General features: G+C 38.8%; 1 protein-coding gene and 1 long non-coding RNA gene across 4 annotated transcripts in view; one reads left to right on the top strand and one right to left on the bottom strand.

Moving 5' to 3' along the window:
- The window catches only part of FGD4 (FYVE, RhoGEF and PH domain containing 4), a 209,452-nt gene that overhangs the window by 52,528 nt on the left and 138,844 nt on the right, over positions 1–18,080 (bottom strand). For 2 of the 3 annotated variants that reach the window (XM_045587897.1, XM_045587898.1), the window contains exon 2: positions 9,829–9,977. Coding sequence is in view for 1 of the 3 variants with exons in the window: in XM_045587899.1 (XP_045443855.1) it covers positions 9,829–9,981 (153 nt within the window). In the remaining 2 variants the exon portion in view is untranslated. Of the gene's footprint in view, positions 1–9,828; positions 9,982–18,080 lie in introns of all 3 variants that reach the window. The other variant, XM_045587899.1, reaches the window with a different exon arrangement.
- Positions 7,088–13,376, top strand: LOC118729994. The gene is made up of 3 exons (XR_004991334.1): positions 7,088–7,099; positions 9,443–9,445; positions 13,272–13,376. It is a non-coding gene; the product is annotated as an uncharacterized LOC118729994 (long non-coding RNA).

Here is an 18,080-nt window from a genome sequence, read left to right as displayed (position 1 = left end):
TAATTAACAATGTGTACTTTCGCTCAAAGTGCTCGTATTATTATGATTATTAATTAGCTTTAAGTAGTATTAAATAATAGAGCAGCAATAAAATATCAATTACATTCCAGATGTAAAGCTTTCTCCCCCACAAGGCTGGCGTTCTGTAAGGGTAGGTACATGTCTGTTTCGAACACAACTGCATTCCCAGTAACTCTCTGCACAGTGCTTGTGGCACATTTGTGGAATACATGAAGGAACTAACTAACTGAGTCATCAAGGGCTCATAGTCTCGAGTGGAGACAGTTTAATTACATGTATAAAGGTGGGCGTTGGATACACAATTATGTTAGAAGCACAGAGGAAGCATCTACTTAAGCAAGGGAGATCATCCAAATGTTTAGTAAATTAGTAAATATACATATCTATATATTTAAAAGCCTAAGCGACCATCACAACTGAATGGACGATCGAACTGGCTATGTGAGGTGACCAGGCCGGCAGGGGGGTTAGTGAGGGGAGGCCAAACGACTGAGCAGCAGGTTGCGTGGGGCTACCAGGACAACAGGGGTGGTCAGTGAGGGGTGACCAAATGATCAAATGGAAGTCTGCATGGGGCGATCAGGTCCACAGGAGAGGGGGAAGCTGGGGGAGCTGGGGGTGACCAGAATGATGTGGGGTGGGGGGGGCAGTTGGGGGTGACCAGGCTAGCAGGGGGGAAGTTAGGGGCAACCAGACTAGCAGTGGGGCAGTTGGGGGTGACCATGCCAACAGGGGGGAAATTAGGGGCGATCAGGCAGGCAGGCAGGTAGCAGTTAGAAGCCAGTATTCCTGGATCCCTCAAGGGATGTCCAACAGCCGGTTTAGGCCCAATTACCAGAATCAGGACTAAACCGGCAGTTAACATCCCCCGAGGGATCCTGGATTGGACAGGGTGCAGTTGGGCTGAGGGGAACCATAGTGCATGAATTCTGTGCACTGGGCCTCTAGTATTAAATAAAAGAGCACAAATGCCACCCTGACTGGTGGCTCAGAGGGTTGAACTGTCATCCCCTACACTAAAAGGTTATGGGTTTGTTTCCCCACCTAGGGGCATGCCGGAGGTAAGAGATTAGCGTTTCTTTCTCACATAGATGTTTTGGGATTTTTTTTTCTCTCTCTCCCTTCTTCTAAAAAAAAAATAAAAAAATCAAAAACATCGTTGGGTGAGGATCTAAAACAGTTTTTTTTAAAAGAGCATAAGTGCTACAAAAATATCAAGATGGCCCATGAATGGCTGAAGTGTCACAATACACTGTCTTAGAGGAAAGTCATGCATACTTTTTATCCTAGTGAGCAATGTTACCCCAATAAATTTAATTTTTTTAAAAAGAAAATGACTCCTTTTTCTCTCACCATATCTGACCTTTCTTTTACACTACGGAGGGTGTAAACATTTTGAAATGTGTTCTGAACATCTCCTAGATGTCCAATCAGCACATCCAGTTTACTATAACTAAAATTCAAGATCTTGAATTACTACTAATTTTCCCTGAAGTCCAAAGGATGCGAATAGGAGAAATAGTAAGTATGATATTTACATAATTGTGATTATCCATGCACTGCTAAACAGGGAAATGCAAATTAGAACCACAATATGATATCACAGTAACCCCAACAGATTAACCAAAAAATTTAAATGTGACAATACTAAGTATCAGTGAGGATATGAAGCAATGTGAGGTCTAAATGTGAAAAGTATACATTTTAAAGAAAATATAATTAACACAACCATTAAGAACCTGACATTTCCAAAATATATATCCTCGAGAAATCTTACACATCTATATTATACAGGATTAAAAACAAAACATTTATTTATTGCTTGAGGGGCGGGGGAAGGGGAGAGAAACATCAACTTGTTCCAGTTATTTAGGTATTCATTGGTTGATTCTTGTATATGCCCTGACCAGAGATCAAACCCCAAACCTCGGCATATGGGGATGATTTTCTAACCAACTGAGCTACCTGGCCAGGCTGTACAGGGTTGTTGCTGTTTTTAAGCTTACTTTTTCATTAATTCAACAAATATTTAATTTCTATTAAGCTCTATGCACTTGATCATATCAATGAACAAAAGGGGGGGGGAACATAGCAAGTAAGCCATATATCATCACAAGATGGTAAGTGCTAAGAAAAAAAAGGGGGAAAGGTTAAAAGAATAAGACAGAAGGGATCAGAAGTGTAGGGACTGGAGGGAAAAGAGCAGACTGCAGTATTAAGTAGAGTGTGTAAAGTGGGCCTCTCTGAGAAATTCTGATTTGACCAAGACTTGAAGTTGAGGGAGATAAGGAAAAGCATCCTATCATGTACAGTAAAAGCTGAAGACCAGTGGAGACCAGTGTGACTGAACCCAAAGGGGCCAGCACAGAAGAGCAGGGACTGAGATCAGAGGCAGGGCCTGATACCACAACTTTCTATAGATTTTGAAATGAGTGAAATGAGAAGACACTGCAGAGTTCTGGCCACAGGAGGGACATACGGCATAAACCCCAATGGCCTCCTCACTCTGGCTGCTGTGTTGAGAATTTAAGGGAGATGGGTAGAAGTAGAAGAGTAGAAAAGTCAGGAGGCTATTGTGAAAATTCAGGCAAGCGATAACAGTGCTTAGAAGGAGATAGTGAAAGAGTTGGATTCCAGGTATATTTTAAAAGTAGATTTCCTGGTAGATTAAATGTGAGGTCTGAGAGAAAAAGCGAGGGCTCAAGAATCCTTGACTCTAGAGACCTTTGGCCTGAACAACTGAAAGGATGGAATTGTCATCAACTGGCAACTTTGGAGGACATTTTTTGGAGGAAGGAAAGCACAAGTTTGGACATGCTAAGCTTGAGATACCTAGATGACTATAAATAAAATGGGCTCTATTACAACCAATTTTACAGACAGTAAATAGAACAAAACAACTTAATTTTTCAAAAACTTTCAACTAAGCAAAGAAAATTATTATGAATGAAAAAGACACTAATTGCAGTTTAAGTTTGGGGATGCCCACTACATTTTTTTTTTTTAAGTTTCCACTTTATTTATTTATTTATTTATTTATTCATTCATTTATTTAAAATCTTTATTGTTCATATTATTGCAAATGTTCCTCATTTTTTCCCCCTCCATTGCTCCCCTCCACCAGGTCCCCACCTCACCCTCTGCCCTTTCCCCACCCCCCATTGTCCTCATCCATAGGTGCACAGTTTATATTCAGTCTCTTCCTGCACCTCCCACTCCCCTTTTCCCCGAGAATTGTCAGTTCACTCCCCTTCCATACCTCTGATTTTATTATATTCTCCAGTTAATATTGTTCATCAGATTTTTTAATTCCCTAGGTTTTTAGATTCACTTATTATTTTAGATTCACGTATTTGTTGTTCAAAATTTTTATCTTTATTTTCTTCCTCTTCCTAAAGAACCCCCTTCAGCAATTCAAATAATTTTGGTTTAGCGATGATGAACTCCTTTAGCTTTCTTTTATTTGTGAAGCTCTTTAACTGGCCTTTGATTCTAAGTGATAGATTTGCTGGGTAGAGTATTTTTGGATGTAGGTTCTTGCTATTCATCACCTTGAATATTTCTTGCCATTCCCGTCTGGCCTGCATGGTTTCTGTTGAGAAATCAGTTGACAATCGTATGGTTGCTCCTTTATAGGTAACTACCTTCTTTGCTCTTGCTGCTTTTAATATTCTCTCTTTGTCTTTTGCTCTTGGAATTTTAACTATGATGTGTCTTGGTGTGGTCCTCTTTGGATTCCTTTGTTTGGGGTTCTGTGCGCTTCCTGGACTTGTAAGTCTAATTCTTTCACCAGGTGGGGAAAGTTTTCTGTCACTATTTCTTACAATATGTTTTTGGTATCTTGCTCTCTCTCATCTTCTGAGACCCCATAATTCTGATGTTGGTTCGCTTGAAGTTGTCCCAGAGGTTTCTTACATTATCTTCAACTTTCTGGATTCTCTTGTCTTCTTGCTTCTGCAGAGGAGTGTCTTCTGGCTCTTTATGTTCCAAATCTTTGACTTGATTCTTGCGATCTTCCATTCTATTTTTAGGACTCTGTATAATGTTTTTTATTTCAGACAATGTATTCTTTATTTCTAGCTGATCCCTTTTCATATCCTCATAGGCCTCGTTTATTTTATCGGCCTTTTCTAGGAAATTCTTGAAAAACCTTATAAGCGTGGTTTTGAACTCTATATCCAGTCGCTTGTTGTCCTCTATTTCTTTAGTTTGTGATCTGTTTCCTTGTCTCGGCATTTTCACAGCTTCCCTGAGTTGGTAGGGTGGCTTTGTGTGCTAAGGTGTCCTATATGGTTCAGTTGGTCAGCCTCCCAGTTACCTGAGGTGGACATTCTTGGTGCACCCCTTTGTGGACTGGGTGTACAGCCATTGTAGGTAAGTCTTGATTGTTGTTGGTATCACTGGGAGGAACTGACCTCCAGGCCAATTGTCTGTGAGGATCAGCTGTGTCTATGCCTAGAGACAGCCTTATTCAACTAGACTTGGAAAATTGCAGAAGCCTCTGTGCTCAGCTTGGATGGGGTGGAGTTTCAGGGTGGAGCCTACAGCCTTGGCTTCATGTCAGCTCCACCCTATGAAGTTTCTGAGTCTCAGTGTTCCTCAGTGTCCTTTAGTATTCACTGCAAGCACCTCTGAGAGAAAGATGCCCTCAAGTTTCGCCTGCTACCAGACAGTCTAGTCTTTCCCACAATGAGGCCAGAACTGGGGTTCAGTGCAGTTGGAAGTGGGGTTCAGTGCAGTCCAGAGCTTTTGTCTCCTTTCCGCTAGGGCAATCCAGCGCACAGTCAACAGTCTGTCCTTTGCACACAATGTGCACGCCTCCGGGACTCTGCCTTTTGCCACTCCCCTGAGTTTCTGCCTTACAGCCTAGATTCCCTCTGTATGAGCCTGGGTCCCCAGGGTCTCGCCCAGAACTGGGGTACAGTGCAGTTGGAACTGGGGTTCAGCACAGTCTGGAGCTTTTATCTCCTTCCCACTAGAGAATGCCAGCTAGGCACTCAGATGCCCCCTCCTCTCCAGCTCTGTCCTCTCCCCACGTGTGCACCGTGTCTCCATAGGTTTTTACAGCTCCTCTGATTTTACTTCTGGTTTTCTCTTTCCTTCTAGTTGTAGAATTTCCAGTCAGTCAACTTTCCTATAGTTCTGGATAATGTCCATTTTGTATTTTAGTCGTATTTTTTGTAATTGTTGTGCGAGGCTGCAGTTAGGCATTTACCTATGCCCCATCTTGGTTTCTCCTTTTTGCCCACTACATTTTTAAAATTTGTTTTTATTGACTTTAGAGAGAGTGGAAGGGAAAGGTAGAGATAAACCTCAATGAGAAGAGAAACACTGATTGGCTGCCTCTTGCAAGCCCCCTATGGGGGATCTAGCCCAGGGTGGGAATGCCCACTACATTTCAATTACTTTTATTTTACTATGAAAAACAATAGCTGGCTATATATTAATACATTATAAATTTATAGTGTTATAACTTAAGAATTGAACATTCTACATAGAATGCTTTACTTTAGAAGCAAATGAAATAGATTTGAGTACTTTAAATATATTCAGATTATTCAAATAATAATGTGGCTTTCCAAGCTCTTGAAACTTTTCTAAACACTTAGGTTTAATAATGAAGAAGTGACAAAATGTGGGTTTCATCAAAATAATTAACGATGTAGAATGTTGTGGATCAAAGCTCTTTAAGGGAAAAAGAACTATTAGCTTTAATTGCTAAGAAAGTTATTTTGAATCCTGTCTAGCATGGCAGGAAGTAGGCCAATTTTAAAAGCAGTGAACAAGAGGAAAGACACATTTGAAGTTTCTCAGTAATTTATTTGTTTGACTGGTAGGGCTGGTATGAATTGAATAAGCCATTGTTTTCCGAGCCTCAGGGTATTTTCCAAGGGGGAGGGAAAACAAGGGCTAACTATTGAAGGAACCCACTTTTAAATCTACAGGCTCCAATTTAGATTCAAATGGCAAGGTTATCAAATCTCTAATCTAAAATTTGGCTCTTTTATCCTTTAAAAAAACTATAATTCTTAAAAAATATTTACTTATTGGTAATTAATAAACATAAACCTGAGGTTGTTCCAGACACATTACTACATAAACACCACTAATAAAGTTATTCAATACCGTGTCTTCTTTTAAAATTCACCATAATAAGTTATAGCTATGATCTTATTAGTATGCCACATGAAAAACAAAAAATTTAATTATGAGCTGTTTTTATAATCTAGATCAGAGCTTTATATTAGCATTTCAGGTTGGATAATTCTTTGGGGTGGGATGGGGTAGGGGTATTGACCTGTTCTTTTAATAATATATTTTACTGATTTTTTACAGAGAGGAAGGGAGAGAGATAGTTAGAAACATTGATGAGAGAGAAATATCGATCAGCCGCCTCCCGCACACACGGAGATGTGCCAGCAACCAAGGTACGTGACCTTGACTGAAATTGAACCTGGGACCCTTGAGTCCGCAGGCTAATGCTCTATCCACTGAGCCAAACCAGTTTCAACTATTGACTTGTTCTTATAGGCTATTGAGCAGCATCTCTGGCTTCTACTTAGCAAAAGCCAGTAGCGACTCCCACAAATTGTATCAAGCAAAAAGTCTCTAGACAATACCAATGGAGAGACTGCCTCCAGCTGAGAACCACTGATCTAGACCAAGAATCTTCAATTAAATTAGAAGACTCCAATTTAAATCTGGAAGCCTCAGCATCCTCACCGTTTATAACTTACAAGGGATTTGCAGTATGTTAGTGAAAACACAGGGGATGTTGTGATAATCCCTGCATCTGCACAGGAAGTGACATTAGCATCCCCTTCCTTTCTCGGACTTGGTCACCCAGGTGTTCGTAAGGGTTTGGAGAAATGAAAAGTAGCTTCCTTTCACAAGAGGGTGAGGAACACTGCTTACTGGTAGGTAAGTCAGTAAGCAGTGCCCAATCTATTTGGCAGCTGATCTCCCAATACCAAGATACATCCTCACTCCGGGGATATTGGTCTCTATAGGGCACACTTTCTACATTGTAAACAAAAAATAGCAGAAACAAAGAAAGTGGAGGAAACATGGTGATCAAGTAGGGATTCATTCAACAAGTATTACTGAAGTCTGCTATGCTATGCGGCAGGTTTGGGGGGTGCAGCAGTGCAAAAGGCAAGAAAAAAAAATTATTGTGGATTAATAAAATATATAATAGGTTGTAATGGATGAGAACAAAAAGTAAAGATGGGGAAATATGAAATGTCAAAGTAGGAGGTGTGGTTTAAATTTTACCAAGGGAGCTAAGGAAGGGACAAAAATGAGTGAGAATTTTTTTCTAATATACAGATTTTAGACAGAGAGAGAGGGGAAGAGGATGAGAAAGAGAGAAACACTGATTTCTTGTTCCACTAATTTATGCATTCATAGGTTGATTCTTGTATGTGCCCTGACCTGAGATCAAACCTACAACCTTGGCATATCAGGACAAAGCTCTAAACAAATGAGCTATGAGGACCGGTCAAGAATATTTCTTTTAAACATTTTTTTTCCAACTTGTTAAACAACAATGAAGTACAGTTTATTGTTTCTTGGGGGAAAATATATTTTTTATGCCTTAATTGTAATGTACAACAAAAGTGAATCTTGACTGATAAGTATTAGATTCCTCCTATACAAATGTGAATTTAAGAAGGGAAAAGGAATTTTTTAAAAGAAGTATAAAGTACTTATTTAATTTATTGAGTACAGTCATGAACTATAAAAATGTTTCAGTCAATATATGACTGGTCCCTTTAAAAATTATAATGGGTCTTGCCAAAACCGGTTTGGCTCAGTGGATAGAGCGTCGGCCTGTGGATTCAAGGGTCCCAGGTCAGATTCCGGTCAAGGGCCTGTGCCTTGGTTGCGGACACATCCCCAGTGGGGGCTGTGCGGAAGGCAGCTGATCAATGTTTCTCTCTCATCAATGTTTCTAACTTTCTGTCCCTCTCCCTTCCTCTCTGTAAAAAAACAATAAAATGTAATTTAAAAAAATTATAATGGGTCTGAAAAATTCCTATTGCCCAATGTCTGTAGCTGTCATAGGTGATGCTGCTGTAAACAAACCTACTACTTGCTAGTCATAGAAGTACAGCATGTACAATTATGTACAGTATATAATACTTGATAATAAACAACTATGTTATTAGTTTATGTATTTACTATACTATACTATACTTTTTATCATGTTAGAGTGTACTCTTCATACTTGAAAGTATGTAGTAGTTATGTAACATTGTATGCATGAATGTATACATTCAAAATAGGAACTAAATATGTACTAAAGTAGCAATACATTGACTTTCATATAACTACAGACAGTAAAAGCAAGGTTAAACGTTGTCTCCCTAAAGAATATGATTATTTCAGCACACAGCTCAGGAAGGACACTTCTGTAATTTATCTCAGTGAACTATGAGAAACAATAAAGAAATGCAATAATACTTCCATAAAAAGGCTTTATAAATAATGAAATTCTTGCTTTTGATCTGGGCAGTTACATAAAATTAAATTATATTCTTTTTTTCATAGTCTTACCCTGTTTGATCTTTGTCAGCTCAGGTTTAATAAGCAAGATGAAATTTTGCACTTTGCAAATAAATGGCTTAATTAAATCATGATAAAAAATTGCTATGTTTGTATTCACATCAATGTTATAGGGATGCGTATGGCGAAAGGAAAAGGTTATAAACACATGAATTAAACCATTCATTTGAATCACCAATTTTTTCACCTTGCTTTTAGCCATAACTCATGCCACCACCAATACAGCTAATAGTGAGTACAAAAGAAAAATATTTCATAACGTGGAAGACTCAATTTTAAATCCCTTTTAAAATTCTCTTTCAGAAATCTTTAAAACAGAAGAACTTTCAAGAATAACATCAGCTCTTTTATAATGCATTCTTTATAAAACTTTTTTTCTTTCAATAACAGGAAAGAGACCAAAGTAAATACAAAATAAACCAAATATAAATTGATTTTTCCAAAGTATAGTACTTCTACAAATGCCCAGTTTGTTTCTTGGCTGAATGTTGAGCATTCAGTATAAAGAAAAACCTGTTAGAAAGAAATTACACATTAAACCATAATGGAGCTTAGCTTTACAGTACATTTCAAAGGGCATTACTACCTTCCAAATTATAATTTCATGCTTCTCGAAGTTAATATCCAGTTAAAAATTTATTGTAAAAAGAAACAATTACTGAAAAAATTCATCATTATGGTTGTTTTACTACTTGTTGGCTACTCCTTTCTTAAACCATTTATTTTTATTTTCTATGGATGACTTTATTAAGGTTTTTCAAGCCCAAGTTCCTTAATATTGTAAAAGCACCTTCTTACTCAGTACGGTAAGCTGTTTTAGAATGATCTGTTTCACAGATCCTCTGACATTTAGCAAGTCACAAGAACTGCTGACAGTACTTCTAAACCCACATTCCTTTGTCACACATATATTACGCAAACAGTAAGATAGGCCCTGTGCTAAGTCAGGCATAATGCATGAACAGACCTCAGTCCCCTTAAGGGGACACATAAACGATTTCTGAAACATGAAAAGAACTGTGACAGAGAAACGTATGAGGTGTTTTAGGAGCAGAGGAAATACCCAACTCTGTCCAAGAAGGTTCACTGACTGGCTTTTCTCCTGAAAACAATAAATGCACTCAATTCCTCCCATTTTTTAGCTTAAAACTCTTCCTTAGTGGTCACCATTCTTTTGGGTTGCCTTCACTGATAAAAAAAAGTACCCAACCTATTCCAAGAACCACCCCATCAACATACCTTGTGGCTTTGGACTTGCAGCTGAGTGTTTTGCTGGCGTTTTTCCATTTATTCCCTGAGCCTCTTCATCAGATACATTCTGATCAATCAGTGTGGTTGTGCTGCTCTTCAAAAAGGGTGGAACGATAGTGATCTTTGGACAGGTACTGCTGCCTGCGAGAGTTCAAAAAGAAAGGACAGGTAAATGCAGAGGCAGAGCACAACCATGTCTCATGACTTAAATTTCTTCCGTTAGGAGACTAAGCACAGAAATGCTTTTCCCATGTGTGCTGACCTTGACAAAAGAGTCTCCCTGGGAAAGATCTCGTTCCATGTGCTTAGGAAACCTTATAATGCACATGGACAGACTGTTGTGCACGAGTACACATGCATATTCTCTCCCTCTCTCTCTCTCTCTCTCTCTCTCTCTCTCTCTCTCTCTCTCTCTCTCTCTCTCTCTCACTCACTTTTACAACTCCTTTCCTTGCAGGGCTACAAACAGGGCACATCGATGCAGATAAAGCCAGCTAAGGAGAGGACTGGAGGGCCCCAACTAACTTGTTAAAAGCATTCCTTTCAAGAATCCAGCCTGTGAGCAACTCGAAAAAGCAATGCAGGAAAGCACCAACCTGAAGACTGTGAGAACGAGGAAAATGGCTCCATTAGAAATAAATAAATACACTCACTCACCAGCTCACTCAACTCCAAATTAGCATATACAAGCTAATAGCCTTGCCTCTCCCAAAGAATGATTAGATTATATGGATAACTCTGTCCTGCTTTTACATTTCAAACCCCCAAATATGCTTTAAAACACTGAAATACATCATGAGAGATAGAGGGGGGAAAATGCATACATTTTTTGTATGATTTCTAACATAGAGGTTAAACGTTGAACTTCAGAGACTTTTTAAGAAATCATATATCAGTGTTTTCTCTTTACACTCATATTAAATTTCCCTTTCTTCTAGTTGACTTGGTGATATTAACAACAGTTTGGACCTTGCTCAGGAGAAAAAATTGTTTCTACCAGGGAATTCACTATTACTAAGTAAAAGTGTGCCAAGAAAATGTGATTTAGTTAAAAATAGTTCCATTTTTACAGAATCCAAATATCTATGAAAAGAGAACTATTAGAAATAAAGGCATTATTAGTCAAAACAAGAAAAGCTAATAAAACCCAATCAACTTCCTATTGAGTAAAAAAACAAATCCTTCTTATTTCAAATGATTGTTAAATAATATTGGTTAAAAACCATACTACTGCTTTCTTGTCTGTGCTCCCTTTAAAATTTATGTTGGTAATACTGATTTTAGAAGATGGTAAGAGTACCAAGTATTGTCTGAGAAGTTCTGAGAGACCCAGTGGTCAAACAAACATAGGAAGTTTTCATCGAACAGCTTTCTGCTAAAGTGGACTGCCCACTAGATTAAGCATTTCATTATTTAATCAAATATGACAAGACCTTTCTTTTTTTTAAATTTAATTTTATTGTTTAAAGTATTACATGTAATAGTACATATATCTCCTTTTTCCCTCCATTGACCTTCCCCCTGTCTTCCCTACCCCTTGCCGCATGCCCTCATCCCACACTCTGAGTGTCTTGCGTCCATAGGTTGTGCTTATATGCATGCATAGAAGTCCTACAGTTGATCTCTTTCCCCTACTCCCCAGCACACTCCAGCCTTCCTGCTGTAATTTGACAGTCTTTCGGTGCTTTTCTCCCTCTAAATCTATCTTTTTGTTCATCAGGTTATAACGTTCTTTATTTTCCATAAATGAATGAGATCATGTGGTATTTTTCTTTTATTGCCTGGCTTATTTCACTTAGCATAATGCTCTCCAGTTCCATCCATGCTGCTGCAAATGTAGGAATTCCTTCTTTTTTATAGCAGTGTAGTATTCCATTGTATAGATGTACCATAGTTTTCTAATCCACTCATCTGCTGATGGGCATTTAGGCTATTTCCAAATCTTTGCTATGGTGAATTGTGCTGCTATGAACATAAGGGTGCATATATCCTTTCTCATTGGTGTTTCTAGTTTCTTGGGATACAAAATTAACGCCAAGAAATCTATGGCATTTCAATACACCAATAGTGAACTTAGAGAAAGAGAGACTAAAAAAAATAATCCCATTTACCATTGCACACACACACAAAAAGATACCTAGGAATAAACTTATAACTAAGGAAGTAAAAGACTTATATGCGGAAAACTACAGAACACTGAAAAAGGAGATAGAGGAAGACATAAACAGATGGAAGAACATACCATGTTCATGGATTGGTAGAATCAACATCATTAAAATGTCCAATGCACTCCCCATTAAAATACCAACAGCATATTTCACAGACCTAGAAAGAACTCTGCAAAAATTCATCTGGAATAAAAAAAAGACCCCGAATAGCCACAGCAATCCTGAGAAAGAAGAACAAAGTTGGTGGGATCTCAATACCAGATTTCAAGCTGTATTATAAAGCCACTGTTCTCCACACAGCCTGGTACTGGCACAATAACATACATACAGACCAATGGAATAGAATAGAGAACCCATATATAGACCCAAACCACTATGCTCAATTAATATTTGACAAAGGAGACATGAACATATAATAGAGTTAAAAGGCCTTTCTTGAATGTAAGATGTAGAAAAAATTATTTCACAGCATATTACTAAAATTGTAAAGAGAAGAAATAAAAGCTCAAATCTTTAAATGTGTGACCTTCTTAAAAAACTGTGAAGTAGGCCAAATATATCCCTAAAAAATGCAGCTGATCGTCCAAATGGTTAGTTCGTCTTTTAGGGGCATGAGGACTTTCATTCTGTGGTGATCCCAAGAATGTGTTGGCAATCCTACAGGCCACCTGCTGGGGTCTAGTGAAGGACAGCCAAGGTTGTGGGTTTGATCCCTAGTCAACGTACTTACAGGAATCAACCAAAGAATGTATGAATAAGTAAACAGAAAAAATTTCTCTCCTCCTCTGTTTCTCTCCCTCTCCAAAAAAAAAAAATAATAATAATAATAAATAAAATAATAATAATAATCAATAAAATTTTAAAAAAGAAAATATGGTAAAAGAAAACACTTTTAAAAAACTCTTTAGACTTTAATTTTAAGAGATCATGTTCATTTTCTTCTGTAATAGATTTAAAAGATTATCCATCTACCCATCTGGTCAGATTTATTTATTCTTTAGCAATGGAAGCATTAAACAATGACAGTTTTTATTCTCAATCTTTAATAACATTATATTCATTATACTTGAGATTGCTTTGCTTTCCTATGAAAACAAAAACAAAATCAGCCAAACATAAAACATATCCACCTATTAGTTCTGCAGCACAATTTTAATAAAAATATTTACTCCTATTTGGACAATTTATATTATGTGGGCAGAGGAATATTAAGAGTGATTATTTGAAACCAGCATTCAGGGAAGAATTCACAACTGTTAATAGTAATTCCACCTTTACTCATTTGGTTTTCTAACTCATCAACTACTCTATCTTCATCTAAAATGGGACAATCCTACTCTTCCTCACAGCCATCATATAACTGTCCTTCTTGAGGTAATAAATCGCCTACATTAATGTATTTCAGTCCTGAAGTTGATGCAAATTCTTTGCCTAATGTGGTTTCTCCAACTCCTCCTGGAAGCAACATGGCCCTCAACATGATGGCTCTAGAAAACACATGCTTAAATGGTTGGGTTTATTTTTAAAAATAGTGACAAATATGCAACAGAAACCATATATCACTGTGAAGCCAAACATGTTTACCATCTGGCCTTTTACAAAAAAGTTAGCTGACCACTGTTCTAGGTAAAGCACATAAGGTAAAGGAAGTTTACCTAAAGACAACACAATTTCATGCAACACTTCATCTCCTAACATCTTGGATATTAGCAATAAAAAGTTAAATTTCTCTTTGCTTGTTTATGACTGACTCAGCCTACTCACATTTGGAGACAATCCCCTTTTTGGATGCCAGTTGCATAACAGAGTTGAAACCCAAATTGTAACCAGATGGTCCACCCATTCAAGACAATTCATATTAACTAAAGAGGCTCTTTGGTCCCAATTTCCCAAGAAGAACCAGGAGTGATTAAATTGTTATCTTGGACACAGCTTTAACTAATCACATTCTATTAGTATGGGGGTGGGGTTGTCCTATTTAAATACTGTTTTCTCTTGATGACTGGTAATCTTTTTTTAGCCATTGGCCCTAAGCATTTTGAATTGCTCTGTCTCCTTAAGCTTTCTGGGTCTTTTCTCCTATAAGAAATGTCCAAACCTATGCTACCTGCAGCGGCTCCTCAGAATATCAATTAATCCAGCCTCATGTTTTCCAACGCAAGAGTTTGCCCCTATGGCTTACCTTTTATTGACCTGACTTCTTTTGCAGGACACCTGTGAGTGGCAGATAATGCCTCTGATGGGTTTAGGGTAACTTTGTCTCCTCTTTGCAAAACGTTGGATTGGGCTGTTTGTTTTGCCACACCATTCTTGAATAGCTCTTACACATTTTTAAGGTTGGGCTTACTTTTTGGCCCTCCATTCAAAGTAAAGTCCACTCAGTTCTTGGATTCTTCAGGCCTAAATCTCTTGCCATGTTATCCAAGACTTCAGATCATATCTTTATGGTCCTGTTATGGCCAAGTCTGTCCTGCCTCATCCACTCATAACATCTCTCGCAACTGTACCACGTCTCTAGCTTAGAAGATTACAATGGACCCCACCCTCAGGATAAGAGGATTGCTTGGATTTAAGAGAACAAAAGTGACTTTCTAGGGGAGGCAATCTTTTTAGGAGAACAGAAGTAAAAGAAATACCTTAAAAAATAAAACTTTATTTTGAAATATTAGATTTACAGGAGAGTTGCACCCAGGTTCCAAAGCACCTTACAAAACCATGGTGTGTGTGTGTGTGTGTGTGTGTGTGTGTGTGTATCAACACCAAGAATTTAATATTGGTATAATAAAAATCGAACCTGGTTGCAGGCACATCCCCAGTAGGGAGTGTGCAGGAGGCAGGTGATTGATGTTTCTCTTTCATCGATGTTTCTAACTCTATCCCTCTCTCTTCCTCTCTGTAAAAAATCAATAAAATATATATATTTTAAAAACAACTAGAAATATTTGACTTTTCTGAAATAGAAAATATGTCCCTAATTAATTACTGAGTGATTTATTTATTTTTTGCTACCCTGCAGGGATGAAAAGAATAACAAAATTCCCATAGAATGCTATTGTTGGTGGTCCCATACAGTTAGAATTCTGCTAGATGAACTGCATTGAAACCCCTTTCATTAAGCCTGTCAAATTTCTAGTTTGAAGTTGGTGCTCACAGATGAGGTCCACAGCCACAGAGCCTGCTATGGAGGAAACTGCAAATATTACAATCTGAATGTGGGTTTAGGGGTCCGAGTCCCTGCTCCCCACTTGCAGAGTGACCATCTGTTAGCTACCATGAATTCCTGCAAAGGAAGCATGGAGAGTGCACAGTGCACGATGAGGCCGGACTGGTGCTGGGACCGGTCTGGTCAGTGTGTTCTGCTGTGCCTGGGATCGGTGTTCCTTCAGAGACCCAGCTCCTTGCAGAATCCCTGTGTCGGGAAGAGACCTGGAAGCAGCTCGCTCCCCCACAACCACACATGGAGGGAGGTTCCCCTTTTACCTACGTTCAAGTAAATCTATTGGTCAAGATTACAGAAAGTTCTTGCTATTTAAAGCAACCAAAATTAGTTTGTATCTGCAGCCATGACCAGAGCGGAAGGTGGAAGCAGAGAAAAAAACCCACAATTACATGTTTCTTTTCGCTTCCTTGCAAAGGGTGGTTCTAGTTGACACCATCTTGAGTTGGAGGAGATTCATAGCCTGCTGTGCTTTCTTTGATAGATGGTTCCTAATTTATAACACCCATGTCTGGGCTTATCCACACACCCTATGTTACTACTGTGATGGTGGTGAGAAATGTCTCTGAGAAGCTGCCCATTCATGCAATCAACTGCCAAGTCTTGAAGCCGTCACTCTTTTTGCCAGAGCCTAAGATTCATGACAATTTTAAGCTTTGATATTAATGACTACAGCACAGAGATCTCAAGGTACATTACTTTGTGGGTAGATCTGATAACCGATGTTAAATTTCCCTGAGAGAATCACCTATCAAAGGGGCGGCTCAGATGCTCTGCACATGCACACCCACACAGCTTTCCTTGATCTTCAGAGCTGGCTGTTTCCGTGCTAACTGCACGAGTTATTGTAGATGATTAAGCATTATATCTTTAAGCACTAAATATATCCTGACTGCAATTTAAACATTCTTCAGGGCACCTCAGTCATAGGACTATCATAGAACTAAATCCTGCCTTCTACATTTACTATCTGGATGGCTGACTGACTTTCTCTATACTTCAATTTCCTCACCTATAAATAAGAATGCATAGGATTCATAATTGTACCCCCCCATAAGGTTGTTGTGAGGATTGTGATTTCATCGGTGCTAGTGGAAGTACTAGAGTAGCAGCAGGCACGTGGTAAGTGCTATGTAACTATGTGCCATGATTACTATTTGTATGGCACTCCAATCCATACAGTGCCAGCATAGGGGGTCAGGGGATGAGATCCTTAGTCTCTTTTCCCTCCAGCCTCCTACGGCCCTTACCCCTTTGCCTCCTGTCGGTTTAAATTTGCCCTCACCACTGCCTAAAATTTTATTTACTACCACCCAGCACTTGCTCTTGCTGCCTTACTTTCTCAGTTTTGTAGCTGCCATTTGCTCTAGCGCCCAATCTCTCCACTTTCAGGGATTCCCAATAGAATGTTTCAGATAAATGTTGAACAAATAATGACTCTTTTGCAAATTAATATAATAATTACTTACAAGTGTATGGCCTGGAACATCAACTATGGATCTCTTATTCACTAAAGATAGTAACAGTGTTAGTAATGAAAAAATGATGTCTTGACATATGGAGAATTTACTGAAGATAATTTTAACCCCAGATGATTTCATCACATTCTTCACTCTTTACCATGATTGCAACTGTGTGTCCTGGAACCATAGACTTTTTTTTTCATTTTTCCTCCATTCAACATTTCTCCATTTGATACTAATCACAATTGCTGGTTTTTGAAGTTGGTGCTCACATTGAAGTATGCTTATGGCCACTTAAACTTAATCTCAATAGCTCTCATCTTTATGCTGCCAAAGTACAAACTATTTAAGCACTGAGAGTATCTAATGGTCAACTGCAGAGTGATAAAACCTACCAAGTGTTTGACTTATTCCACTCTGTTTTCTTTTTGTTCCTTCTTAAATGTATTGACTGGTAACTCCCCAATTAGGAGTGCCAAGTACTCTGTTAATACTGGGGACAGGAGAACAAATAAGACAAAATCCTCACCATCACATAATTCATGGTTTAAATGGGGAAAGAGATGTACAATTCCTTAGATGTGTAGAACACCTGCCTCTCTCTGCCGCATCCCCCTCCCCTCCAATTTCCTTGGTAGCTATGTTTAGAAAGCAACAGCACCAGTCCTGAATGATGGCAATGGTTGAGGGTGAAGAGGAGGATCAGAGAAGAGTAAAGGATGATCTGTACTTAGGCTCCTGCCTAAGGTGACATGCAAACAGTGCCTTTCATGTTAAGAAGAATGCAGTTCCTGCCTATGAGACTGTCTAACCACTCTGCCCTGGCCTTCAATGGGTTCAGCCATCCCTATACACTCCATCTGCCTCATTTTTCAACCTCATTGTTAACGTTTTCAGACAGAGTCCCTTTGATACATTCTTTAAAATATCATTTCACTGCCTTTTAAAGGAGGGGAGAAAAAGGCTATTCCATGCAGGGTCGACGGCCAATTGTACAGAAGCTCTGATCTACATTTTTGGTCTCAGTAATTACAGGTTAAATCACTTGTCCTTCCTATACGGACTGATATCCTTAATTTCATTACCAGCAGTATCAAAGGCCAGTTAAATGATTAGGCTGGAGGGAGGAAAAGAGCACTTACTAAGAGCCTAAAGATCACTTTTGGGGTGTTTGTTTTTGGGGTGTATAGTCCTACAGGACTATACGGGATGCAGAGCAGCTCCTTAAAGAGCCCGCACCACACGCCCTAGGGCAGCTCTTCCCGAGGGTGTCCTGTGTGACCTGCTCCAGCCACAGGACCCTTCATCGGCACCATCCACTTACCCGGCCCCCACCCCAACCGCCATGGTTCTGTATGAAACACAGGTGGCCCGACTAATGTGCAGCTTTAT

The sequence above is a fragment of the Pipistrellus kuhlii genome, unplaced genomic scaffold (genome assembly GCF_014108245.1).
Source record: "Pipistrellus kuhlii isolate mPipKuh1 unplaced genomic scaffold, mPipKuh1.p scaffold_m20_p_3, whole genome shotgun sequence".
Classification (NCBI taxonomy): domain Eukaryota; kingdom Metazoa; phylum Chordata; class Mammalia; order Chiroptera; family Vespertilionidae; genus Pipistrellus; species Pipistrellus kuhlii.
This window is presented reverse-complemented; position numbering and strand designations above follow the sequence as displayed.